Consider the following 27270-nt stretch of genomic DNA (forward strand, 5'->3'; position numbering starts at 1 on the left):
AGTCTCTAATGAGCCGATACCCGGATCTTACGCATGCGTAGCGCTCTGAATCCCGTCTCCAACGCTAACGTAGCCGTAGTTACGCATGCGTATCGCTCCCTATACGCTCTATGGGGACGAGACTCGGATGCTACGCATGCGTAGCGCTCTGAATACCGTCTCTAACGTTACCGTACCCATATGCTACGCATGCGCAGCACTCCTAATAGTCTCTAATGAGGCGAGACCCGGATCTTACGCATGCGTACCGCTCTGAATACCAACCCCAGCGTTAACGTAACCGGAAGTTACGCATGCGCAGTACTCCCTATAGTCTCTAATGAGGCGCTACCCGGATCGTACGCATGCGTAGCGCTCTGAATACCATCTCCAACGCTAACGTAACCATATGTTACGCATGCGCAGCACTCCCTATAGTCTCTAATGACACCATACCCGGATCGTACGCATGCGTAACTCTCTGAATCCCGTCTCCAACGCTAACGTAGCCGTAGGTTACGCATGCGTATCCCTCCCTATACGCTCTATGGGGGCGATACCCGGATCTTACGCATGCGTAGCGCTGTGAATAGCGGCTCTAACGCTACCGTACGCCTATATTACGCATGCGCAGCGCTCCCAATACACTCTATGGGGACGATGCGCGGATGCTACGCATGCGTAGCGCTCTGAATACCGTCTCTAACGTTACCGTACGCCTATATTACGCATGCGCAGAGCTCCCTATGCACTCTATGAGGACGATACGCGTATGCTACGCATGCGTAGCGCTCTGAATCCCATCTCCAACGCTGACGTAGCCGTAGTTACGCATGCGCAGCCATCCCAATACACTCTATGGGGACGATACGCGGATCTTACGCATGCGTAACACTCTTAATAACCCCCTTACGTCACCGTAAGTTACGCATGCGCACTTTAGAACCCGGAAGTCCCTTTCTAATCTCCCGTATGCCGCGCATGCGCACCCCAGAACCCGGAAGTGCCTAAGTCACCGTATGTTACGCATTCGTAGCGCTCCGAATACCCACTCTACGTCCCCCTATGTTACGCATGCGCAACCCCAGAACCCGGAAGTCCCTATATTCCTTTATCTTACGCATACGTAGCGCTCCGAATACCCACTCTACGTCCCCATACGTTACGCATGCGCACTCCAGAACCCGGAAGTACCCAAGTTCCCGTAGGTTACGCATGCGTAAGCTCTCTGAATACCCTCTCTACGTACGCATGCGCACCTCCCAACCCGGAAGTACCCCCTTCTAAGCACCCGTATGTGACGCATGCGCTCTCCCACCTCCTTCCCTTTAGGCCTAGCGTTGATCTCCGGTTGCGGGGGGCTCCGTTGGATCCGCCATGTCTATTTCCAGCCCCCCCAGCAGCAACGACGCGTGTCTGAGCATCGTGCACAGCCTCATGTGCCACCGTCAGGGCGGCGAGAGCGAGACGTTCGCCAAGAGAGCGATCGAGAGCCTCGTCAAGAAGCTGAAGGAGAAGAAGGACGAGTTGGATTCGCTCATCGCCGCCATTACGACCAACGGGGCCCATCCGAGTAAATGCGTGACGATCCAACGGACGTTAGACGGCAGGTTGCAAGTGGCCGGGAGGAAGGGATTCCCGCACGTCATTTACGCCCGGTTGTGGCGTTGGCCCGACCTGCATAAGAACGAGTTGAAGCACGTCAAGTATTGCCAGTACGCTTTTGACTTAAAGTGCGACAGCGTTTGCGTCAATCCGTATCATTACGAACGGGTGGTTTCGCCGGGAATAGGTGAGTAAATTGGGAATTTACGCAATTTGCGTAACTCGATTTACGCACTTTGCGTAAGTGGGGGACTTATAAATGGGGAAGTGTTACGGACTTTGCGTAATGGGAGTTAGGGAATTTCCGTAAGTGGGGAGGTACGGAATTTGCGTAAGGTAGTTACGGAGTTTGCGTAAGAGCGCGGATTCATTCTATGGGGTCCTATTGGGTTCTATTGAGTCCCATTGGGTCCTATTGGGTCCTATTGGGTCCTATTGGATCCTATGGGGTTCTATGGGGTCCTATTGCATCCTATTGAGTCCTATTGGGGTTCTATTGGTTCCTATGGGGTCCTATTGGATCCTATGGGGTTCTATGGGGTCCTATTGGATCCTATGGGGTTCTATGGGGTCCTATTGGATCCTATGGGGTTCTATGGGGTCCTATTGGGGTTCTATGGAGTCTTATTGAATCCTATTGAGTCCTATTGGATCCTATTGAGTCCCATTGGATCCTATGGGGTCCTATTGGTTCCTATGGTGCCCTATTGAGTCCTATTGAGTCCCATTGGATCCTATGGTGTCCTATTGGGGTCCTATTGGGTCCTATTGAGTCCTATTGGGGTCTCATTGGATCCTATTGACTCTTATTGGGGTTCTATTGGTTCCTATGGGGTCCTATTGGGGTCCTATTGTGTCCTATTGAGTCCTATTGAGTCCCATTGGATCCTATGGGGTCCTATTGAGGTCCTATTGGGTCCTATTGAGTCCTATTGGGGTCTCATTGGATCCTATTGACTCTTATTGGGGTTCTATTGGTTCCTATGGGGTCCTATTGGGGTCTCATTGGATCCTATTGAGTCCTATTGGGGTCCCATTGGATCCTATGGGGTCCTATTGGATCCTATGGGGTCCTATTGAGTCCCATTGAATCCTATTGAGTCCTATTGGATCCTATGGGGTCCTATTGAGTCCCATTGGATCCTATTGAGTCCTATTGAGTCCCATTGGTTCCTATGGGCTCCCATTGGTTCCTATGGGCTCCCATTGGTTCCTATGGGCTCCCATTGATTCCTATGGGCTCCCATTGGTTCCTATGGGCTCCCATTGGTTCCTATGGGCTCCCATTGGTTCCTATGGGCTCCCATTGGTTCCTATGGGCTCCCATTGATTCCTATGGGCTCCCATTGGTTCCTATGGGCTCCCATTGGTTCCTATGGGCTCCCATTGGTTCCTATGGGCTCCCATTGATTCCTATGGGCTCCCATTGGTTCCTATGGGCTCCCATTGGTTCCTATGGGCTCCCATTGGTTCCTATGGGCTCCCATTGGTTCCTATGGGCTCCCATTGTTTCCTATGGGCTCCCATTGGTTCCTATGGGCTCCCATTGTTTCCTATGGGCTCCCATTGTTTCCTATGGGCTCCCATTGGTTCCTATGGGCTCCCATTGTTTCCTATGGGCTCCCATTGTTTCCTATGGGCTCCCATTGTTTCCTATGGGCTCCCATTGGTTCCTATGGGCTCCCATTGGTTCCTATGGGCTCCCATTGGTTCCTATGGGCTCCCATTGGTTCCTATGGGCCCCGCACGTCATTGACGCCCGGTTGTGGCGTTGGCCCGACCTGCATAAGAACGAGTTGAAGCACGTCAAGTATTGCCAGTACGCTTTTGACTTAAAGTGCGACAGCGTCTGTGTCAATCCCTATCACTACGAAAGAGTAGTCTCGCCCGGAATAGGTGAGTAAATAGGAGATTTACGGAATTTGCGTAACTCGATTTACGCACTTTGCGTAAGTGGGGGACTTATAAATGGGGAAGTGTTACGGACTTTGCGTAATGGGAGTTAGGGAATTTGCGTAAGTGGGGAGGTACGGAGTTTGCGTAAGTGAGTTATGAAGTTTGCGTAAGGGAGGGGTTAATTAACATAGGGGTGAATTCTATGGGGTCCTATTGAGTCCCATTGGTTCCTATGGGGTCCTATTGGTTCCTATGGGGTCCTATTGGATCCTACGGGGTCCGATTGGGTCCTATTGGGTCCTATGTTGTCCTATTGGGGTCTCATTGGATCCTATGGGGTCCTATGCGGTCTTATTGGATCCTATGGGGTCCTATGGGGTCTTATGGGGTCCTATTGGATCCTATGGGGTTCTATGGGGTCCTATTGGGATTCTATGGGGTCCTATTGGATCCTATGGGGTTTTATGGGGTCCTATTGGATCCTATGGGGTCCTATTGGGGTCTCATTGGATCCTATGGTGTCCTATGGAGTCCCATTGGATCCTATGCGGTCATTTTGGGTCCTATTGAGTCCCATTGGGTTCTATGGGGTCATATTGGGTCCTATTGGGGTCCTATTGAGTCCCATTGGATCCTATTGTGGTCCTATTGGGTCCTATTGAGTCCTATTGAGTCCCATTGGATCCTATTGAGTCCTATTGAGTCCCATTGGATCCCATTGAGTCCTATTGAGTCCCATTGGGTCCTATTGAGTCCTATTGAGTCCCATTGGGTCCTATTGAGTCCTATTGAGTCCTATTGGATCCTATGGGGTCCTATTGGGGTCTCATTGGATCCTATTGAGTCCTATTGAGTCCTATGGGCTCCCATTGGTTCCTATGGGGTCCCATTGGTTCCTATGGGGTCCCATTGGGGTCCTATTGAGTCCCATTGACTCCTATGGGGTCCTATTGGGGTCTCACTGGATCCTATGGTGTCCTATTGAGTCCTATTGAGTCCCATTGGATCCTATGGGGTCCTATTGGGTCCTATTGAGTCCCATTGGGTCCTATTGAGTCCTATTGGGGTCTCATTGGATCCTATGGTGTCCTATTGAGTCCTATTGAGTCCCATTGGGTCCTATGGGGTCCTATTGGGTCCTATTGAGTCCCATTGGGTCCTATTGAGTCCTATTGAGTCCCATTGGGTCCTATTGAGTCCTATTGAGTCCTATTGGATCCTATGGGGTCCTATTGGGGTCTCATTGGATCCTATTGAGTCCTATTGAGTCCTATGGGCTCCCATTGGTTCCTATGGGGTCCCATTGGTTCCTATGGGGTCCTATTGGGGTCCTATTGAGTCCCATTGACTCCTATGGGGTCCTATTGGGGTCTCATTGGATCCTATGGTGTCCTATTGAGTCCTATTGAGTCCCATTGGATCCTATGGGGTCCTATTGGGGTCCTATTGAGTCCCATTGGGTCCTATTGAGTCCTATTGGGGTCTCACTGGATCCTATGGTGTCCTATTGAGTCCTATTGAGTCCCATTGGGTCCTATGGGGTCCTATTGGGTCCTATTGAGTCCCATTGGGTCCTATTGAGTCCTATTGGGGTCTCATTGGATCCTATGGTGTCCTATTGAGTCCTATTGAGTCCCATTGGGTCCTATGGGGTCCTATTGGGGTCCTATTGAGTCCTATTGAGTCCACTTGGATCCTATGGGGTCCTATTGGGTCCTATTGAGTCCTATGGAGTCCTATTGGGTCCTATGGAGTCCTATTGGGTCCTATTGAGTCCCATTGGGTCCTATGGAGTCCTATTGGGGTCCTATTTGTTCCTATGCGGTCCTATTGGGGTCCCATTGGATCCTATGGGGTCCTATTGGGTTCTGTGGGGTCCCATTGGGTCCTTATTGGGGTTCTATTGCGTCCTATTGGTTCCTATTCTTTCTATGGGGCCCTATTGGTTCCTATGGGGTCCTATGGGGTCCCATTGGATGCTATGGGGTCCTATTGGGGTCCTGTTGGGTCCTAAGGTGTCTTAGTGGGTCCCATTGGATCCTATTGGGTCCTATGGGGTCCTATTGGGATCCTATTGGGGTCCTATGGGGCCCTATGGGGTCCTATTGGGGTCCTGTGCTATCCTATTGGGGGCCTGTTGGGGTCCTATAGGGTTCCATTGGGGTCCCATTGGATCGTATAGGGTCCTATTGGGTTCTATGGAGTCCTATGGGGTCCTATTGCTTCCTATGGGGTCCTATGGGGTCCTATTGGTTCCTATGGGGTCTTATGGGGTCCTATTGCTTCCTATGGGGTCCTATTGGGTCCTTATTGGGGTCCTGTTGGGTCCCATTGGATCCTATGGGGTCCTATTGGGTTCTTATTGGGGTCCTATGGGGCCCTATTGGGCTCCTATGGGGTCCTATTGGGTCCTTATTGGGGTCCTATTGGGTTCTATGTGGTTCTATGGGGTCCTATTGGGTCTTATGGGGTCCTATGGGGTTCTATTGGGTCTTATTGGGTTCTGTTGGGTTCTATGGGGTCCTATTGGGTCCTTATTGGGGTCCCATTGGGTCCTATTGGGGTCCCATTGGATCCTATTGAGTCCTATTGGGTTCTATGGGGTCCTATAGGGTCCTATTGGGTCCTATTGGTTTCTATGGGGTCCTATTGGGTTTTATGGGGTCCTATTGGGTCTTATGCGGTGCTATGGAGCCCCATTGTATCCTATTGGGTTCCTATGGGGTCCTATGGGGTCCTATAGGTTCCTATGGGGTCCCATTGGGTTCTATGGGGTCCTACTGGGTCCTTATTGGGGTCCTAAGGGGTCCTATAGGTTCCTATGGGGTCCTATTGGGTTCTATGGGGTCTTATGGGGTTCTATGGGGTCTTGTTGGGTCCTTATTGGGTTCTTATTGGGTCCTATTGTGTCCTGTTGGGGTCCTATGGGGTCCTATTGGGCTCTATGGGGTCTTATGGGGTTTCTATGGGGTCCCATAGGATTTAATGTCTTCTCTCTCCCCTTCAGATCTATCTGGGCTGACCCTGCAGAGCTCAGGTGAGTTAATAGGGGAAATAATGGGGTTTTTTGGGGTCAAAAATGGGGTTTTTGGGTCATTTTGGGGTCAGAAATGGGGTTTTATGGGGTAAAAAATGGGGTTTTAGGGTCAAAAATGGGGTTTTTGGGGGTCTAAAATGGGGTTTTTGGGGTCAGAAATGGGGTTTTTGGGGTAAAAAATGGGTTTTTTGGGGTCAGAAATGGGGTTTTTGGGGTCTAAAAATGCCATTTTTGGGGTCATTTTGGGTCTAAAAACCATCATTTTAGGGTCATTTTGGGTCTAAAAAACATCATTTTGGGGTCATTTTGGGTCCAAAAATGCCATTTTTTGGGTCATTTTGGGTCTAAAACCATCATTTTTGGATCATTTTTAGGTCATTTCGGGTCTAAAACCATCATTTTTGGGTCATTTTTGGGGCCATTTTGGGTCTAAAACCATCATTTTGGGGTCATTTTTGGGTCTTTTTGGGTCTAAAACCATCATTTTTAGGGTCATTTTGGGTCTAAAACCATCATTTTTGGGTCATTTTTGGGTTCATTTTGGGTCTAAAACCATCATTTTTGGGTCATTTTGGGTCTTTTAGGGTCATTTTTGGGGTCATTTTGGGTCTAAAACTGCCATTTTAGGGTCATTTTGGGTCTAAAAATGTCATTTTTGGGTCATTTTTGGGTCTAAAAATGTCATTTTTGGGTCATTTTTGGGTCATTTTGGGTCATTTTTGGGGTCATTTTGGGTCTAAAACCATCATTTTTGGGTCTTTTAGGGTCATTTTTGGGGTCATTTTGGGTCTAAAACTGCCATTTTAGGGTCATTTTGGGTCTAAAAATGTCATTTTTGGGTCATTTTTGGGTCATTTTGGGTCATTTTTGGGGTCATTTTGGGTCCAAAAATGCCATTTTTAGTGTCATTTTGGGTCTAAAACCATCATTTTGGGGTCATTTTGGGTCTAAAAATGCCATTTTTGGGTCATTTGGGGCCATTTTAGGTCTAAAACCATCATTTTTGGGGTCATTTGGGGCTAAAATTGTCATTTTTCGGTCATTTTGGGTCTAAAAACCATCATTTTTTGGGTCTAAAACTGCCATTTTTGGGTGAAAAATATCATTTTTGGGGCTAAAAACCATCATTTTGGGGTCTAAAAATGTCATTTTTGGGTCATTTTGGGGCCATTTTTGGGTCATTTTGGGGCCATTTTGGGTCTAAAACCATCATTTTGGGGCTAAAACCATCATTTTTGGGTCTTTTTGGGGTCATTTTTGGGTCATTTTGGGCCATTTTGGGGCTAAAAATGCCAATTTGGGGACTAAATACATCATTTTTAGGTCATTTTGGGGCTAAAAATGTCATTTTTGGGTCATTTTGGGTCTTTTAGGGTCATTTTTGGGGTCATTTTGGGTCTAAAAATGTCATTTTTGGGGTCAAAATGCCATTTTTGGGACTAAAACCATCATTTTTGGGTCATTTTGGGTCTAAAAACCATCATTTTGGGGTCATATCTCCCCCTACCTCCATTGAGTTCCCTTTATCTCCTCCTTCCCTCTGAAGCTCCATCCAGTCTCTTAGTGAAAGACGAATACGTCCCCGATTACGACGCTCAAGCGGCTCCAAAAATGCCATTTTTGGGGTCATTTTGGGTCTAAAAACATCATTTTTGGGTCACTTTTGGGTCTAAAATTGTCATTTTTGGGGTCATTTTGGGTCTTTTAGGGTTATTTTTGGGTCATTTTGGGTCTAAAAATGTCATTTTTGGGTCATTTTTAGGTCATTTTGGGTCTAAAACTGCCATTTTTAGGATCATTTTGGGGCTAAAAACCATCGTTTTGGGGTCATTTTGGGTCTAAAAACATCATTTTTGGGTCATTTTGTGTCTTTTAGGGTCATTTTTGGGTCATTTTGGGTCTAAAAATGTCATTTTTGGGGTCATTTTGGGTCTAAAAACATCATTTTTGGGTCATTTTGTGTCTTTTAGGGTCATTTTTGGGTCATTTTGGGTCTAAAACCATCATTTTTGGGTCATTTTGGGTCTAAAAACCATCATTTTGGGGTCAAAAAGGGCCTTTTTAGGTCATTTTGGGGCCATTTTGGGTCTAAAACCATCATTTTGGGGCCATTTTTAGGTCATTTTGGGTCTAAAAACCATCATTTTGGGTCTAAAAACGTCATTTTTGGGTCTAAATCCATCATTTTTAGGGTCATTTTCAGGTCCTTTTGGGTCTAAAAACCATCATTTTAGGGTCATTTTGGGTCCAAAAATGCCATTTTTGGGTCTTTTTGGGGTCATTTTAGGTCTAAAACCATCATTTTGGGTCTAAAACCATCATTTTTTGGGTCTAAAACCACCATTTTAGGGTCATTTTGGGTCTAAAAATGCCATTTTTGGATCATTTTGGGGGTCATTTTAGGTCTAAAACTGCCATTTTTGTGTCATTTTTGGGTCTTTTTGGGTCATTTTGGGTCTAAAAGGTCTTTTTTGGGTCTAAAAATGCCATTTTTGGGGTCATTTTGGGTCTAAAACCACAATTTTTGTGTCATTTTGGGGCTGAAATTGTCATTTTTGGGTCATTTTGGGTCTAAAAATGTCATTTTTAGGGCTAAAAACCATCATTTTTGGGTCATTTTGGGCCATTTAGGGTCTAAAACCATCATTTTGGGTCTAAAACCATCATTTTTGGGTCATTTTGGGTCCATTTTGGGTCTAAAAATGCCATTTTGGGGGCTAAAACTACCATTTTTAGGTCATTTTGGGGCTAAAACCATCATTTTTGGGTCACTTTGGGTCTAAAACCATCATTTTTGGGTCATTTTTGGGCCTAAAACCCTCCTTTTCACTTCACTTCTCCCCTTACCTCCATTGAGTTCCCTTTATCTCCTCCTCCCCATATGAAGCTCCATCCAGTCTCTTAGTGAAAGACGAATACGTCCCCGATTACGACGCTCAAGCGGCTCCTCTTCCATCCAACGAAGCTCATTCCCTTCAGACCATCCAACATCCGCCGGCGGCTCGTGCTCCCAACGAGGCCTACAACCAACAGAGCGAGGCCGGCACCTCCAGCTTCACTTCTATCCCTGGGGCGGCGAGCGGTGAGTTCCAAGATGGCCGCCGCGGGGTCTTAATCCTATTAAGAGACATAGTCCCATTAATAATCCTATAATCCCATCAATAATCCCATTATCTTGTCAATAATCCCATTAATAGAGCCATAATCCCATAAATAAGACCATTAATAGAGGCATAATCCCATTAATTGAAGCGTAATCCCATTAATAATCCCATAATCCCATTAATAATCCCATTAACCCATCGATAATCCCATAATCCCATCAATAATCCCATTAAGACGACAATAATCCCATTAATAGAGCCACAATCCCATTAAGACATCAATAATCCCATTAAGAGGCATAATCCCATTAGGAATCCCATTAATAGAGGCGTAATCCCATTAATAGAGGCATAATCCCATTAATAGAGCCATAATCCCATTAGGAATCCCATTAATAGAGGCGTAATCCCATTAGTAGAGCCATAATCCCAATAAGAATCCTATAATCCCATTAATAATCCCATAATCCCATCAATAATCCCATTAAGACATCGATAATCCCATTAATTGAGCCATAATCCCATTAGTAGAGCCATAATCCCATTAATAGACCAATAATCCCATTAATAATCCCATTAGGGCGTCTATAATCCCATTAAGACGTCAATAATCCCATTAAGACAGCAATAATCCCATTAATAGAGCCACAATCCCGTTAATAATCCTATAATCCCATCAATAATACCATTAATAGAGCCATAATCCCATTAGTAGAGCCATAATCCCATTAAGAGAGTCATAATCCCATTAATAGAGGCATAATCCCATTAGGAATCCCATTAATAGAGGTATAATCCCATTAGTAGAGCCATAATCCCATTAATAGAGTCATAATCCCATCAATAATCCCATAACCCCATCAATGATCCCATTAGAACGGCAATAATTACATTAATAGAGCCATAATCCCATTAATAGAGCCATAATCCCATCAATAATCCCATTAAAATGGCAATAATCCCATTAATAGAGGCGTAATCCCATTAATAGAGCCGTAATCCCATCAATAATCCCATCAATAATCCCATTAAAATGGCAATAATCCCATTAAGAGAGTCATAATCCCATTAATAGAGGCATAATACCATTAATAATCCCATTAGTAGAGCCATAATCCCAATAATAGAGCCATAATCCCATTAATAGACCCATAATCCCATCAATGATCCCGTAATCCCATGAATAATCCCATTAAGACATCAATAATCCCATTAGGACGGCAATAATCCCATTAGGACGGCAATAATCCCATTAATAGAGGCATAATCCCATTAATAGAGGCATAATCCCATTAATAGAGCCATAATCCCATTAATAGAGCCATAATCCCATTAATAGACCCATAATCCCATTAATAGAGCCATAATCCCATTAATAGACCCATAATCCCATTAATAGACCCATAATCCCATTAATAGACCCATAATCCCATTAATAGACCCATAATCCCATTAATAGACCCATAATCCCATTAATAGAGCCATAATCCCATTAATAGAGCCATAATCCCATTAATAGACCCATAATCCCATTAATAGAGCCATAATCCCATTAATAGAGCCATAATCCCATTAATAGACCCATAATCCCATCAATAATCCTATAATCCCATTAATAATCCCATTAATAAAACCATAATCCCATTAATCATCTCTTGTCCTCCCAGGCCAACCCCCGACTGTCTTACCTGGCAACCACAGCGATGCTCTCCTCCCATTGGCTCCCGGACCGGCAGCGGCGGCGGCGGCGGCTCAAAATGGCTTCAGCACCCAACCGGCCACCTATCATCACAGTGAGATCCTATAGGGTCACCCATTGGGGTCCCTATATCCCATTGATGACCCCATATCCTATTAGGATCCCTATATCCTATTAGGATCCCCATTGGGGTCCCTATATCCCATTGGGGTCCCTATATCCCATTGATGACCCCATATCCTATTAGGATCCCCATTGGGGTCCCTATATCCCGTTAGGATCCCCATATCCAATTAGGATCCCCATTGGGGTCCCTATATCCCATTGGGGTCCCTATATCCCATTAAGATCCCCATATCCTATTAGGATCCCCATTGGGGTCCCTATATCCCATTAGGAACCCCATATCCCATTGGGGTCCCCATTGGGGTCCCTATATCCCATTAGGATCCCCATATCCCATTGGGGTCCCCATTGGGGTCCCTATATCCCATTAGGATCCCCATATCCCATTGTGGTCCCTATATCCCATTGATGACCCCATATCCTATTAGGATCCCCATTGGGGTCCCTATATCCCATTAGGATCCCCATTGGGGTCCCTATATCCCATAAGGGACCCTATATCCCATTAGGAACCCCATATCCCATTGGGTTCCCCATTGGGGTCCCTATATCCCATTGGGGTCCTTATATCCCATTGGGGTCCCTATATCCTATTGATGACCCCATATCCTTTTAGGATCCCCATTGGCGTCCCTATATCCCATAAGGGACCCTATATCCCATTAAGATCCCCATATCCCATTAGGATCCCCGTATCCCATTAGGATCCCCATTGGGGTCCCTATATCCCATTGGGGTCCCTATATCCCATTAGGAACCCCATATCCCATTAGGATCCCCATATCCCATTGGGATCCCCATTGGGGTCCCTATATCCCATTAGGATCCCCATATCCCATTGGGGTCCCTATATCCCATTAGGAACCCCGTATCCCATTGGGGTCCCTATATCCCATTGATGACCCCATATCCTATTAGGATCCCCATTGGGGTCCCTATATCCAATTAGGATCCCCATATCCCATTAGGATCCCCATTGAGGTCCCTATATCCCATTGATGACCCCATATCCCATTAGGATCCCCATTGGGGTCCCTATATCCCATAAGGGACCCTATATCCCACTGATGACCCCATATCCCATTGGGGTCCCTATATCCCATTAGGATCCCCATATCCCATTGGGGTCCCTATATCCCATTACGGATCCCCATATCCCATTGGGGTCCCCATTGGGGTCCCTATATCCCATTAGGGACCCTATATCCCATTGGGGACCCCATATCCCATTGGGGTCCCCATTGGGGTCCCTATATCCCATAGGGGACCCTATATCCCATTAGGAACCCCGTATCCCATTAGGATCCCCATATCCCATTGGAGTCCCCATTGGGGTCCCTATATCCCATAAGGGATTCTATATCCCATTAGGATCCCCATATCCCATTAGGGTTCCCATTGGGGTCCCTATATCCCATTAGGATCCCCATATCCCATTGGGGTCCCTATATCCCATTAGGAACCCCATATCCCATTGGGGTCCCTATATCCCATTGATGACCCCATATCCTATTAGGATCCCCATTGGGGTCCCTATATCCCATTACGGACCCCGTATCCCATTGGGGTCCCTATATCCCATAAGGGACCCTATATCCCATTAGGATCCCCATTGGGGTCCCTACATCCCATAAAGGACCCTATATCCCATTAGGATCCCCATTGGGGTCCCTATATCCCATTGATGACCCCATATCCTATTAGGATCCCCATTGGGGTCCCTATATCCCATTAGGATCCCCATATCCCATTGGGGTTCCTATATCCCATTGATGACCCCATATCCCATTGGGGTCCCTATATCCTATTGATGACCCCATATCCTATTAGGATCCCCATTGGGGTCCCTATATCCCATTGATGACCCCATATCCTATTAGGATCCCCATTGGGGTCCCTATATCCCATTGGGGTTCCTATATCCCATTAGGATCCCCGTATCCCATTAGGATCCCCATTGGGGTCCCTATATCCCATAAGGGACCCCATATCCCATTGGGGTCCATATATCCCATTGGGGTCCCTATATCCCATAACGGACCCTATATCCCATTAGGATCCCCATTGGGGTCCCTATATCCCATTAGGAACCCTATATCCCATTAGGATCCCCATATCCCATTAGGATCCCCATTGGGTCCCTATATCCCATTAGGAACCCCGTATCCCATTGGGGTCCCTATATCCCATTAGGATCTCCATTGAGGTTCCTATATCCCATTACGGACCCCATATCCCATTCGGGTCCTTATATCCCATTGATGACCCCATATCCTATTAGGATCCCCATTGGGGTCCCTATATCCCATAAGGGACCCTATATCCCATTGGGGTCCCTATATCCCATTACGGACCCCGTATCCCATTAGGAACCCCATATCCCATTGGGGTCCCCATTGGGGTCCCTATATCCCATTGATGACCCCATATCCCATTAGGAACCCCATATCCCATTAGGATCCCCATTGGGGTCCCTATATCCCCTAAGGAACCCCATATCCCATTAGGATCCCCATATCCCATTGGAGTCCCCATTGGGGTCCCTATATCCCATAAGGAACCCTATATCCCATTAGGAACCCCGTATCCCATTGCGGTCCCAATTGGGGTCCCTATATCCCATTGATGACCCCATATCCCATTAGGATCCCCATTGGGGTCCCTATATCCCATTAGGATCCCTATATCCCATTGGGGTCCCCATTGGGGTCCCTATATCCCCTATGTATCCCATTGCGGTTCAAAATGGCGGCCGTTTCCTCCTTCACTTCCTGTTTCCTGTTGCAGACAGCGGCGCCAATGGAGGTTGGAGCGGAAGTCGGGGCGGAAGTTTCCCGTCCGCCATCGCGCACCATCAGAACGGACACCTCCAACATCACCCGCCATTGCACCCGGGGCACTACTGTGAGGAACAGGAAGTGGGAAACAGGAAGTGGGGAACAGGAAGTGGGAAACAGGAAGTGGGAAACAGGAAGTGGGAAACAGGAAGTAGGAAGTGGGGGGGGGAGGAAGTAGGAAGTGGAAGTGGGGGGGAGGGGAAGTGGGGAGGGGGGGGAGGAAGTGGAAGTAGGAAGTGGAAAGTAGGAAGTGGGAAGTAGAAGTAGGAAGTGGGAAGTAGGAAGTGGAAGTAGGAAGTGGAAGTAGGAAGTGGGAAGTGGGGGGGAGGAAGTGGAAGTAGGAAGTGGGACATGGAAGTAGGAAGTGGAAGTAGGAAGTAGGAAGTGGAAGTAGGAAGTGGAAGTAGGAAGTGGAAGTAGGAAGTGGGAAGTGGGGGGGAGGAAGTGGAAGTAGGAAGTGGGACATGGAAGTAGGAAGTGGAAGTAGGAAGTAGGAAGTGGAAGTAGGAAGTGGAAGTAGGAAGTGGAAGTAGGAAGTGGAAGTTGGAAGTAGGAAGTGGGAAGTGGGGGGGAGGAAGTGGAAGTAGGAAGTGGAAGTAGGAAGTGGGAAGTGGGATTAGGAAGTGGGAAGTGGGAAGGGGAAGTGGGATGTGGAAGTAGGAAGTGGAAGTAGGAAGTGGGAAGTGGAAGTGGGAAGTGGGGGGGAGGAAGTAGGAAGTGGGAACAGGAAGTAGGAAGTGGAAGTAGGAAGTGTGGGGGAGGAATTGGAAGTGGGAAGTGGAAGTGGGAAGTGGATGTAGGAAGTGGGGGAGGAGGAAGTAGGAAGTGGAAGTAGGAAGTGAAGGTGGAAGTAGGAAGTAGGAAGTGGAAGTAGTGGAAGAGGGAAGTGGAAGTGGAAGTGAAGAGAGGAAAATGGAGTGGAAGTGGAGAGGAAGTGAAGTGGAAGTGAATAGGAAGTGAAGTGGAAGTGGCCAGGAAGTGAAGTGGAAGTGAATAGGAAGTGGACAGGAAGCAGAGTAGAAGTGAATGGGAAGTGAAGTGGAAGTGGACAGGAAGTAAAGTGGAAGCGAATAGGAAGTGGACAGGAAGCGGAGTGGAAGTGGATGGGAAGTGAACAGGAAGTGAATGGCGGCCATCTTGTTTTCCTCCTCATCTCTTTCTCTCTCCCCCCCCCTCCTTTTAGGGCCGGTGCATAATGAACTCGCCTTCCAACCTCCCATCTCCAACCATCCCGGTGAGTCCTGGAAGGGGTGTAGTGAGTTTCAATGGGGTCCTGGTTGGTATAGACCCCATAAGACCCCATAGGACCCCATAAGACCCCATAGGACCCCATAGGACCCCATTAAACCCTATTGGACCCCATTGACTCCCATAGGCTCCCATTGACCTCCCGTTATAGCGCCACCTCCTGGCAGCTGAGGGTATTGCAGCCCCCCATAGGACCCCATAGAGACCCCATAGGACCCCACAGAGACCCCATAGGACCCCATTAGACCCCATAAAACCCCATAGGACCCCATAAGACCCCATAGGACCCCATTGGACCCCATAGAGCCCCATAGGACCCCATAAGACCCCATTAAACCTCATAGGACCCCATAGAAACCCCATTAAGACCCCATAAGACCCTGTAAGACCCCATTAGACCCCATAGGAACCAACAGGACCCCATAGGACCCCATAGAGATCCCATAGAAACCAATAGGACCCCATAAGACCCCATAGGACCCCATTAGACCCCATAGGACCCCATTAGACCCCATAAGACCCCATAGAGACCCCATTAAACCCTGTAAGACCCCATAAGACCCCATAGGACCCCATAGAGACCCCATTAGACCCCACAAGACCCCATAGGACCCCATTAGACCCCATAGGACCCCATTAGACCCCATAGAGACAACATAGGACCACATTAGACCCCATAGAGACCCCATTAAAACCCATAAGACCCCATAAGACCCCATAGGACCCCATTAGACCCCATAGGACCCCATTAGACCCCATAGAGACCCCATAAGATCCCATAGGAACCGATAGGACCCCATAGGACCCCATAGAGCCCAATAGGACACCATGGAGACCCATTAGACCCCATTAGAACGCATTAGACCCCATTAGATCCCATAAGACCCCCTAGGACCCCATAAGACCCCATAGGCTCCCATAGAACTCCCATAAGACCCCATAGGACCCCATTAGACCCCATAGGACCCCATTAGACCCCATAGAGACCCCATAGGACCCCATAGGACCCCATTAGACCCCATAGAGACCCCATTAAACCCCATAGAGACCCCATAGGACCCCATAGAGACCCCATAAGACCCCATAGAGACCCATAGGACCCCATAGAGACCCATAAGACCCCATAGAGACCCATAAGACCCCATAGAGACCCATAGGACCCCATAGAGCCCCATAGGACCCCATAGGACCCCATAAGACCCCATAAGACCCCATAGGACCCCATTAGACCGCATAGGACCCCATTAGACCGCATAGGACCCCATTAGACCCCATAGAGACAACATAGGACCCCATAGGAACCAATAGGACCCCATAAGACCCCATTAGACCCCATAGGACCCCATTGACTTGGCAGTGAGCTGACGATGTGGTTGTATTGTCTCTTTGTTAGCCCCGGAGTATTGGTGTTCCATTGCTTACTTTGAGATGGACGTTCAAGTAGGGGAGACCTTTAAGGTACCGTCCACTTGTCCCGTGGTCACCGTGGATGGATACGTGGATCCGTCGGGTGGGGATCGGTTTTGTTTGGGGCAGTTGTCGAACGTACATCGGACCGAAGCCATCGAGAGAGCCAGGTGAGGACCTATAGGAAGCCATAGAAGCCTATAGACACCATAGGACCCCATAGAACTTCCATATACCGCATAGGACCCATAGGATCCCATAGAACCCCACAGTATATTCATATACACCATAGGACCCCATATACCCCATAGGACCCTATATACCCCATAGGACCCCATATACCCCATAGGACCCCATATACCCCATAGGACCCCGTAGAACTTCCATATACCCCATAGGACCCCATATACCCCATAGAATCCCATAGTATATTCATATACCCCATAGGACCCCATATATCCCATAGGACCCCATATACCCCATAGAACCCTATATACCCCATAGAATCCCATAGTATGTCCATATACACCATAGGACCCCATATACCCCATAGGACCCTATATACCCCATAGGACCCCATATACCCCATAGAACCTCCATATACCCCATAGGACCCCATAGAACCCCATAGTATCTTCATATATACCATCAGACCCCATAGACCCCATAGAACCCCATATACCTCATAGGACCCCATATACCCCATAGGACCCCATAGAACCTCCATATACCCCATAGGACCCATAGGATCCCATAGAACCCCATAGTATATTCATATACACCATAGGACCCTATAGGACCCCATATACCCCATAGGACCCCGTAGAACTTCCATATACCCCATAGAACCCATAGGATCCCATAGAATCCCATAGTATATTCATATACACCATAGGACCCTATAGGACCCCATATACCCCATAGGACCCCATAGAACCCTATATACCCCATAGAACCTCCATATACCCCATAGGACCCCATATATCTCATAGAACCCTATATACCCCATATACCCCATAGAATCTCCATATATGCCATAGGACCCCATATACCCCATAGAACCCTATATATCCCATAGAATCCCATAGTATCTCCATATACCCCATAGGACCCCATAGTATATCCATATACACCATAAGACCCCATTAGACACCACATGACCCCATAAGAGCACATTAGACCCCATAAGACCCCATAAGGACCCCATAAGACCCCATAGGATTCCATTAGACCCCATAAGGACCCCATAAGGACCCCATTAGACCCCATAGGACCCCATTAGACCCCATAAGGACCCCACAGGACCCCATTAGACACCACAGGACCCCATAAGACCCCATTAGACCCCATTAAACCCCATAGGACCCCATAACACCCCATTAAACCCTATTGGACCCCATTGACTCCCATTGACTCCCATTGACCTCCTGTTACAGCGCCACCTGCTGGCAGCTGATGGTATTGCAGCCCCCCATAGGCCCCCATAGAGCTCCCATAGGCCCCCATAAGACCCCATAGAGACCCTATAAGACCCCATATGGCGGTGTATGTTGTAGGTTGCACATCGGGAAGGGGGTGCAGTTGGAATGTAAAGGGGAAGGGGACGTGTGGGTGAGATGCCTGAGCGACCACGCCGTGTTCGTGCAAAGCTATTACCTGGATCGGGAAGCTGGAAGGGCGCCGGGGGATGCGGTGCATAAGATCTACCCTAGTGCATATATTAAGGTAATTAGGGGGGGTATATGGGGGTCTATGGGGGATATGGGGTCCTATGGGGTCTTATGGGGGTCCTATTGGGGTCTTATGGGGGTCCTATGGGGGGATATGGGGTCCTATGGGGGTCTTATGGGGGTTCTATGGGGTCTTATGGGAGCCTATGGGGGGCTGCAATACCATCAGCTGCCAGCAGGTGGCGCTATAACAGGAGGTCAATGGGAGTCTATGGGAGTCTATGGGAGTCTATGGGGTCCAATAGGGTTTAATGGGGTCTTATGGGGGGATATGGGGGTCTTATGGGGGGATATGGGGGTCCTATGGGGGGATATGGGGGAGACATGGGGGTCTTATGGGGGATATGGGGGCTGTATGGGGGTCCTATGGGGGAGATATGGGGTCCTATGGGGGAGATATGGGGGGATATGGGGGTTTAATGGGGAGTATAGGGGTCCTATGGGGTCCTATGGGGGGATATGGGGTCCTATGGGGGTCTTATGGGGGTCCTATGGGGGGATATGGGGGTTCTGTAAGGGAGATATGGGGGATGCGGTGCATAAGATCTACCCTAGTGCATATATTAAGGTAATTAGAGGGGGGTATATGGGGGTCTATGGGGGGATATGGGGTCCTATGGGGTTCTATGGGGGTCTTATGGGGGATATGGGGGGATATGGGGGTCTTATGGTGGGATATGGGGTTCTATGGGGGTCTAATGGGGAGTACAGGGGTCCTATGGGGGTCTTATGGGGGGATATGGGGGTCCTATGGGGGTGATATGGGGTCCTATGGGAGGATATGGGGGGATATGGGGGTCTATGGGGGTCCTATGGGGGGATATGGGGGTCTTATGGGAGGATATGGGGGTCCTATGGGGGATATGGGGGTCTTATGGGGGGATATGGGGGTCCTATGGGGGAGATATGGGGTCCTATGGGGGTCTAATGGGGAGTATGGGGGTCTATGGGGGGATATGGGGTCCTATGAGGGGGATATGGGGGGATATAGGGATCTTATGGGGGTCCTATGGGGGAGATAAGGGGGATATGGGGTCTTATGGGGGGATATGGGGGTCCTATGGGGGGATATGGGGGTCCTATGGGGGGATATGGGGGATGCGGTGCATAAGATCTACCCTAGTGCATATATTAAGGTAATTAGATGGGGGATATGGGGGGATATGGGGGTCTATGGGGGATATGGGGGGGATATGGGGTCCTATTGGGGTCTTATGGGGGGATATGGGGGTCCTATGGGGGTCTTATGGGGGTCCTATGGGGGGATATGGGGTCCTATAGGGGTCTTATGGGGGGATATGGGGGATATGGGGGTCCTATGGGGGTCTTATGGGGGTCCTATGGGGGGATATGGGGTCCTATGGGGGTCTTATGGGGGTTCTATGGGGTCTTATGGGAGCTCTATGGGAGCCTATGGGGGGCTGCAATACCATCAGCTGCCAGCAGGTGGCGCTATAACAGGAGGTCTATGGGAGTCAATGGGAGTCTATGGGAGTCTATGGGAGTCTATGGGGTCCAATAGGGTTTAATGGGGTCTTATGGGGGGATATGGGGGTCTTATGAGGTCCTATAGGGGTCTTATGGTGGGATATGGGGGTCTTATGGGGGTCTTATGGGGGAGATATGGGGGATATGGGGGTCCTATGGGGGGATATGGGGGTCCTATGGGGAGATATGGGGGTCTTATGGGGGATATGGGGGGACATGGAGGTCCTATGTGGGGGTATGGGGGTGTTATGGCATTCCTATAGGGGAGATATGGGGGATATGGGGTCTTATGGGGGACTTATGGGGGATATGGGGGTCTAATGGGGGTCCTATGGGGGAGATATGGGGGGGATATGGGGGGATATGGGGTCCTATGGGGGTCTTATGGGGGGATATGGGGGTCTTATGGGGGATATGGGGGGATATGGGGGGACATGGGGGTCCTATGGGGGAGATAAGGGGGATATGGGGTCCTATGGGGGGGATATGGGGTCCTATGGGGGTCTTATGGGGGATATGGGGGTCCTATGGGGGAGATATGAGGGATATGGGGGTCCTATGGGGGAGATATGGGGGATATGGGATCCTATGGGGGATATGGGGTCCTATGGGGATCTTATGGGGAGTATGGGGGTCCTATGGGGAGATATGGGGGTCCTATGGGGGTCTTTTGGGGGTCCTATGGGGGTCCTATGGGGAGATATGGGGGTCTTATGGGGGATATGGGGGGATATGGGGGTCCTATGGGGAGATATGGGGGTCCTATGAGGGGATATGGGGGGATATGGGGGTCTTATGGGAGATATGAGGGCCCTATGGGGGTCCTATGGGGGGATATGGGGGTTCTATGGGGGATATGGGGGTCTTATGGGGGGATATGGGAGTCTATGGGGGGATATGGGGGTCTTATGGGGGGATATGGGGGTCCTATGGGGGATATGGGGGTCCTATGGGGGGATATGTGGGTCTTATGGGGGGATATGGGGGAGATATGGGGGGATATGGGAGTCCTATGGGGGGATATGGGGGTCTATGGGGGGGATATGGGGGGATATGGGGATATATGGGGTTATAAAGGGGGGTTATGGGGGATATGGGGGTCTATGGGGGATATGGGGGTCTTATTGGGTTCCTATGGGGGATATGGGGTCCTATGGGGGTCTTATGGGGGATATGGGGGTCCTATGGGGGGTATGGGGGTTCTATAGGGGAGATATGGGGGATGCGGTGCATAAGATCTACCCTAGTGCATATATTAAGGTAATTAGAGGGGGGTATATGGGGGTCTTATGGGGGGATATGGGGGAATATGGGGTCCTATTGGGGTCTTATGGGGGTCCTATGGGGGGATATGGGGTCCTATGGGGGTCTTATGGGGTCTTATGGGAGCTCTATGGGAGCCTATGGGGGGCTGCAATACCATCAGCTGGAGAAGGTCCAACAGGAGGTCTATGGGAGTCTATGGGAGTCTATGGGGTCCAATAGGGTTTAATGGGGTCTTATGGGGGGATATGGGGGTCCTATGGGGGATATATGGGGGTCTAATGGGGAGTATGGGGGTCCTATGGGGGTGTATGGGGGGATATGGGGGTCCTATGGGGGTCTTATGGGGGATATGGGGGTATATGGGGTCCTATGGGGGTCTTATGGGGTCCTATCGGGGCCCTATGGGGGGGTGTATGGGGGGATATGGGGGTCTTATGGGGGTCCTATGGGGGAGATATGGGGTCCTATGGGGGGATATGGGTGTCTTATGGGAGATATGAGGGCCCTATGGGGGGATATGGGGGTTCTATGGGGGATATGGGGGTCCTATGGGGGGATATGGGGGTCCTATGGGGGAATATGGGGGTCTTATGGGGGTCCTATGGGGGTCTTATGGGGGATATGAGGGTCCTATGGGGGAATATGGGGGTCTTATGGGGGTCCTATGGGGGAGATATGAGGGATATGGGGTCCTATGGGGGAGATATGGGGGTCCTATGGGGGTCTTATGGGGGATATGGGGGTCTTATGGGGGATATGGGGGTCTTATGGGGGATATGGGGTCCCATGGGGGTCTATGGGGAAGATATGGGGGGATATGGGGGTCTTATGGGGGGATATAGGGGATATGAGGGTCCAATGGGGGGATATGGGAGTCCTATGGGGGTCCTATGGGGGGATATGGGGTCCTATGGGGGGGGATATGGGAGTCTAATGGGGAGTATGGGGTTCCTATGGGGGGATATGGGAGTCCTATGGGGGTCCTATGGGGGGATATGGGGTCCTATGGGGGGATATGGGAGTCTAATGGGGAGTATGGGGTTCCTATGGGGGGATATGGGAGTCCTATGGGGGGTATGGGGGTTCTATGGGGGTCTTATGGGGGATATAGGGGTTTAATGGGGAGTATGGGGGTCCTATGGGGGGATATGGGGGTCCTATGGGGGGATATGGGGGTCCTATGGGGGAGATATGGGGGTCTCATGGGGGATATGGGGGCCTAATGGGGAGTATGGGGGTCTTATGGGGGGATATGGGTCCTATGGGGGTCTTATGGGGGATATGGGGGTTTAATGGGGAGTATAGGGGTCCTATGGGGGGGATATGGGGGTCCTATGGGGGGATATGGCGGTCCTATAGGAAGATACGGGGGGGGATATGGGGTTTTGGGGGGGATATAGGAATCTAATAGGTGATATGAGGGTGATATGGAGGTCCATGTTCGCCATTTTGGCCCCCAAATCCCCCTTTTTCACCCCAAAAAAGCCCATTCTCAACCCCCATCCCCCATTATACCACATACTTTATTTATACCCCCATATACCCCCATATAACCCCATAGAACCCCATATACCCCCATATAACCCCATTATAACCCCCCTGTATCCGCCATTTTGACCCCAAAAACCCCTTTTTCACCCCAAAAAAGCCCATTCTCACCCCCCCATCCCCCTTATAACCCCATATACCCCCCATAACCCCCATATAACCCCATATACCCCCATATAACCCCATTATACCCCCATATACCCACTTATAACCCCAGATAGTCCCATATAACCCCATATACCCCCATATAACCCCATAGAACTCCATATAACCCCCATATAACCCCATTATACCCCCATATACCCCCTTATAACCCCATATAGTCCCATATAACCCTATATACCCCCATATACCCCCTTATAACCCCATATAGCCCCCATATAACCCCATATACCCCCTTATAACCCCATATAGTCCCATATAACCCCATATAACCCCATAGAACCCCATTATAACCCCATATAACCCTATATACCCCCATAGAACCCCATTATAACCCCATATACCCCCATATAACCCCATATACCCCCATATAACCCTATATACCCCCATAGAACCCCCTTATAACCCCATATACCCCCTTATAACCCCATATACCCCCTTATAACCCCATATAACCCCATTATAACCCCATATACCCCCATATAACCCCATATACCCCCTTATAACCCCATATACCCCATATAACCCCATTATAACCCCATATACCCCCATAGAACCCCATTATAACCCCCCTATATCCACCATTTTGACCCCCAAATCCCCCTTTTTCACCCCAAAACAGCCCGTTCTCACCCCCCATCCCCCTTATAATCCCCATATACCCCCTTATAATCCCCATATACCCCCATATAACCCCTATATACCCCCATATAACCCCCATTATACCCCCATATAGTCCCATATAACCCTATATACCCCCATATAACCCCATATACCCCCTTATAACCCCATATAGTCCCATATACCCCCATATAACCCCATTATACCCCCATATACCCCCTTATAACCCCATATAACCCCATTATAACCCCATATAACCCCATTATAACCCCACTAACCCCCCCTATATCCACCATTTTGACCCCAAAATCCCCCTTTTTCACCCCAAAACAGCCCATTCTCACCCCCCATCCACCCTTATAACCCCATATACCCCCATATAACCCCATTATAACCCCATATACCCCCTTATAACCCCATATAGTCCCATATAACCCTATATACCCCCATATAAAGCCATTATAACCCCATAGAACCCCATTATAACCCAATTATACCCCCATATACCCCCATATAACCCCATATACCCCCATATACCCCCATATAACCCCATATACCCCCATATAACCCCATATACCCCCATATAACCCCATATAACCCTATATAGCCCCCATATAACCCCATTATAACCCTTCTAACCCCCCTATATCCGCCATCTTGGCCCCAAAATCCCCCTTTTTCACCCCAAAACAGCCCGTTCTCACCCCCCCTTTGTCCTATCCCCCCTTCAGGTCTTTGACTTACGGCAGTGCCATAGGCAGATGCAGCAGCAGGCGGCCACGGCTCAAGCTGCAGCTGCTGCTCAAGCTGCTGCGGTGGCTGGGAACATACCGGGTCCTGGCTCTGTGGGTGGCATCGCGCCGGCAATTAGTGAGTCATTAATGAGCTCGTTAATAGTCATTAGCTCTGTAATAGCCCGCATGTTGGCTCCTATTGGCCCCCATTGGTCCCCATTGGCTTCCATTGTTCCCCATTGGCTCCCATTGGTCCCCATTGGCCCCCATTGGCACCCACTGGCTCCCATTGGTCACCATTGGTCCCCATTGGCCCCCATTGGCCACCATTGGTCCCCATTGGCCCCCATTAGCTCCCATTGGCACCCACTGGCCCCCATTAGCACCCATTTAATCCCACTGGCACCCACTGGCCCTCATTAGCACCCACTGGCCCCCATTGTCCCCTACTGTCCCCCATTAGCACCCATTGACCCTCATTGACCCCCATTAGCACCCATTGGCTCCTATTAGCCCCCATTAGCACCCATTGGCTCCTGTTGGCTCCCACTGGCTTCTGTTGACTCCCATTAGCACCCATTGGCTCCCATTGGCTTCTATTGGCCCCCATTGGCACCCATTGGCTCCCATTGACACCCATTGACACCGATTGGCTCCCATTGACCCCCATTAGCACCCATTGGCCCCCATTAGCACCCACTGGCCCCCATTAGCACCCAATGGCCCCCATTAGCACCCATTGGCACCCATTGGCTTCTATTGGTCCCCATTAGCACCCATTGGCTCCCATTAGCACCCAATGGTTCGTATTATCCCCTATTAGCACCCACTGGCTCCTATTAGCCCCCATTGGCTCCCATTGGCCCCCATTGTCCCCTACTGACCCCCATTAGCACCCATTGGCCCCCATTAGCACCCATTGGCTCCTATTAGCCCCCATTAGCACCCATTGGCTCCCATTGACCCCCATTGGCTCCTATTGACCCTCATTAGCACCCATTGGCTCCCATTAGCACCCATTGGCCCCCATTAGCACCCATTGTCCCCTATTGACCCCCATTGGCTCCTATTAGCCCCCATTAGCACCCATTGTCCCCTATTAGCACCCATAGGCTCCCATTGTCCCCTATTGACCCCCATTAGCACCCATTGGCCCTCATTAGCACCCATTGGCCCCCATTACCACCCACTGGGCACCATTAGCACCCATTGGACCCCATTAGCACCCACTGACCCCCATTGACTCCCATTAGCACCTATTGGCTCTCATTGTCCCCTACTGACCCCCATTAGCACCCATTGTCCCCCATTAGCACCCATTGGCTCCCATTGGTCCCTATTGACTCCCATTGGCACCCAATGGCTCCCATTGGCTTCTATTGGCCCCCATTGGCCCCTATTAGCACCCATTGGCTCCCATTGACCCCCATTGGCTCCTATTGACCCTCATTAGCACCCATTGGCTCCTGTTGGCTCTCATTGGCCCTTATTGACCCCCATTGGCCCCCATTGGCTCCTATTGACCCCCATTGGTCCTCATTAGCACCCATTGTCCCCCATTAGCACCCATTGGCCCCTATTGACCCCCATTAGCACCCATTAGCCCCCATTAGCACCCATTGCCCCCATCAGCCCGCATTGGCTCCTATTGGACCCTATTGAACCCCATTACCATCCATTGGCATTGGTCCCCATTGGCCCCCCACCCCTTATCTCCCACCCCCACCCCTTATCTCCCACCCCCACCCATGGCTGCCACCCCCACCCAAGGCTGCCACCCCCATCTATGGGTGCCACCCCCCACCCATGGGTGCCCCCCCTCGTACCTCAGGCCTGTCAGCGGCCGCCGGCATCGGCGTGGACGACCTGCGTCGCCTTTGCATCCTCCGCATGAGCTTCGTTAAGGGTTGGGGTCCCGACTACCCGCGGCAGAGCATCAAGGAGACGCCATGTTGGATCGAGATCCACCTCCATCGCGCCCTGCAGCTCTTAGACGAGGTCCTTCACACCATGCCCATCGCCGACCCTCAGCCATTGGACTGAAGCTTGTCCATCTATATCTATGTCCTTTCTTCTATCTTCTTTTAAGGGGTCCTGGAAGGGGGAGAGTTGGCTTTCTGTTTCTCTTTAGCTTATAGGGGGGAGGGGGGTTGGGGTTGGTTGGGGGGTGGGGTGGAATAAAAGGATGGTTTGGTCTCATTATATGGCTGCCAAGAGCTTTTATTTCATCCTATTGGGAAAAGAATTGAGAATCACATTGAGAATCCCATTAATCTCACCATAATTGCACATAAATAAGGCAATAATCCCATTAATGCCATCAAAAATCCTATAAAGAAGTCAATAATCCCATGAATCCCATCCATAATCCCATAAAGAAGTCAATAATCCCATTAATTCCATCAATAATCCCATAAAGAAGTCAATAATCCCATTAATGCCATCAATAATCCCATTAATCCCATCAATAATCCCATAAAGAGGTCAATAATCCCATAAAGAGATAAATAATCCCATAAAAACATCAACATTCCCATTAATCCCATTAATAATCCCATAGAAAAGTCAATAATCCCATTAATTCCATCAATAATCCCATAAAGAAATCAATAATCCCATTAATCCCATCAATAATCACATAAAGAGGTCAATAATCCCATTAATCCCATCAATAATCCCATAAAGAGGTCAATAATCCCATTAATCCTATCAATAACCCCATTAATCCCATCGATAATCCCATAAAGGGGTCAATAATCCCATTGATCCCATCAATAATCCCA

The 27270-nt window shown here is 49.3% G+C and overlaps 1 protein-coding gene across 1 annotated transcript; it reads left to right on the forward strand.

Annotated features, from left to right (window-relative positions):
• Window positions 1-1258: 1258 nt before the first annotated feature.
• Window positions 1259-26688, forward strand: SMAD4 (SMAD family member 4). Its single transcript, XM_072359074.1, has 10 exons — window positions 1259-1771; window positions 6488-6517; window positions 9405-9599; window positions 11289-11414; window positions 14234-14350; window positions 15467-15517; window positions 16925-17108; window positions 18495-18663; window positions 24485-24623; window positions 26319-26688. Exons 1-10 carry the CDS (start codon window positions 1357-1359, stop codon window positions 26528-26530), a joined length of 1638 nt encoding a protein of 545 aa, XP_072215175.1. The 5' UTR covers window positions 1259-1356; the 3' UTR covers window positions 26531-26688.
• Window positions 26689-27270: the final 582 nt, after the last annotated feature.

The sequence above is a fragment of the Excalfactoria chinensis genome, chromosome Z, assembly GCF_039878825.1.
Source record: "Excalfactoria chinensis isolate bCotChi1 chromosome Z, bCotChi1.hap2, whole genome shotgun sequence".
In the NCBI taxonomy this organism is placed as follows: domain Eukaryota; kingdom Metazoa; phylum Chordata; class Aves; order Galliformes; family Phasianidae; genus Excalfactoria; species Excalfactoria chinensis.

Coding starts and splice junctions, on each gene's coding strand:
- SMAD4 (XM_072359074.1), top strand. CDS start 1,357: ATGTCTATTTCCAGCCCCCCCAGCAGCAACGACGCGTGTCTGAGCATC. Junction 15,518..16,924: donor TCCCATCTCCAACCATCCCG/GTGAGTCCTGGA, acceptor TCTCTTTGTTAG/CCCCGGAGTATTGGTGTTCC. Junction 24,624..26,318: donor TGGCATCGCGCCGGCAATTA/GTGAGTCATTAA, acceptor CTCGTACCTCAG/GCCTGTCAGCGGCCGCCGGC.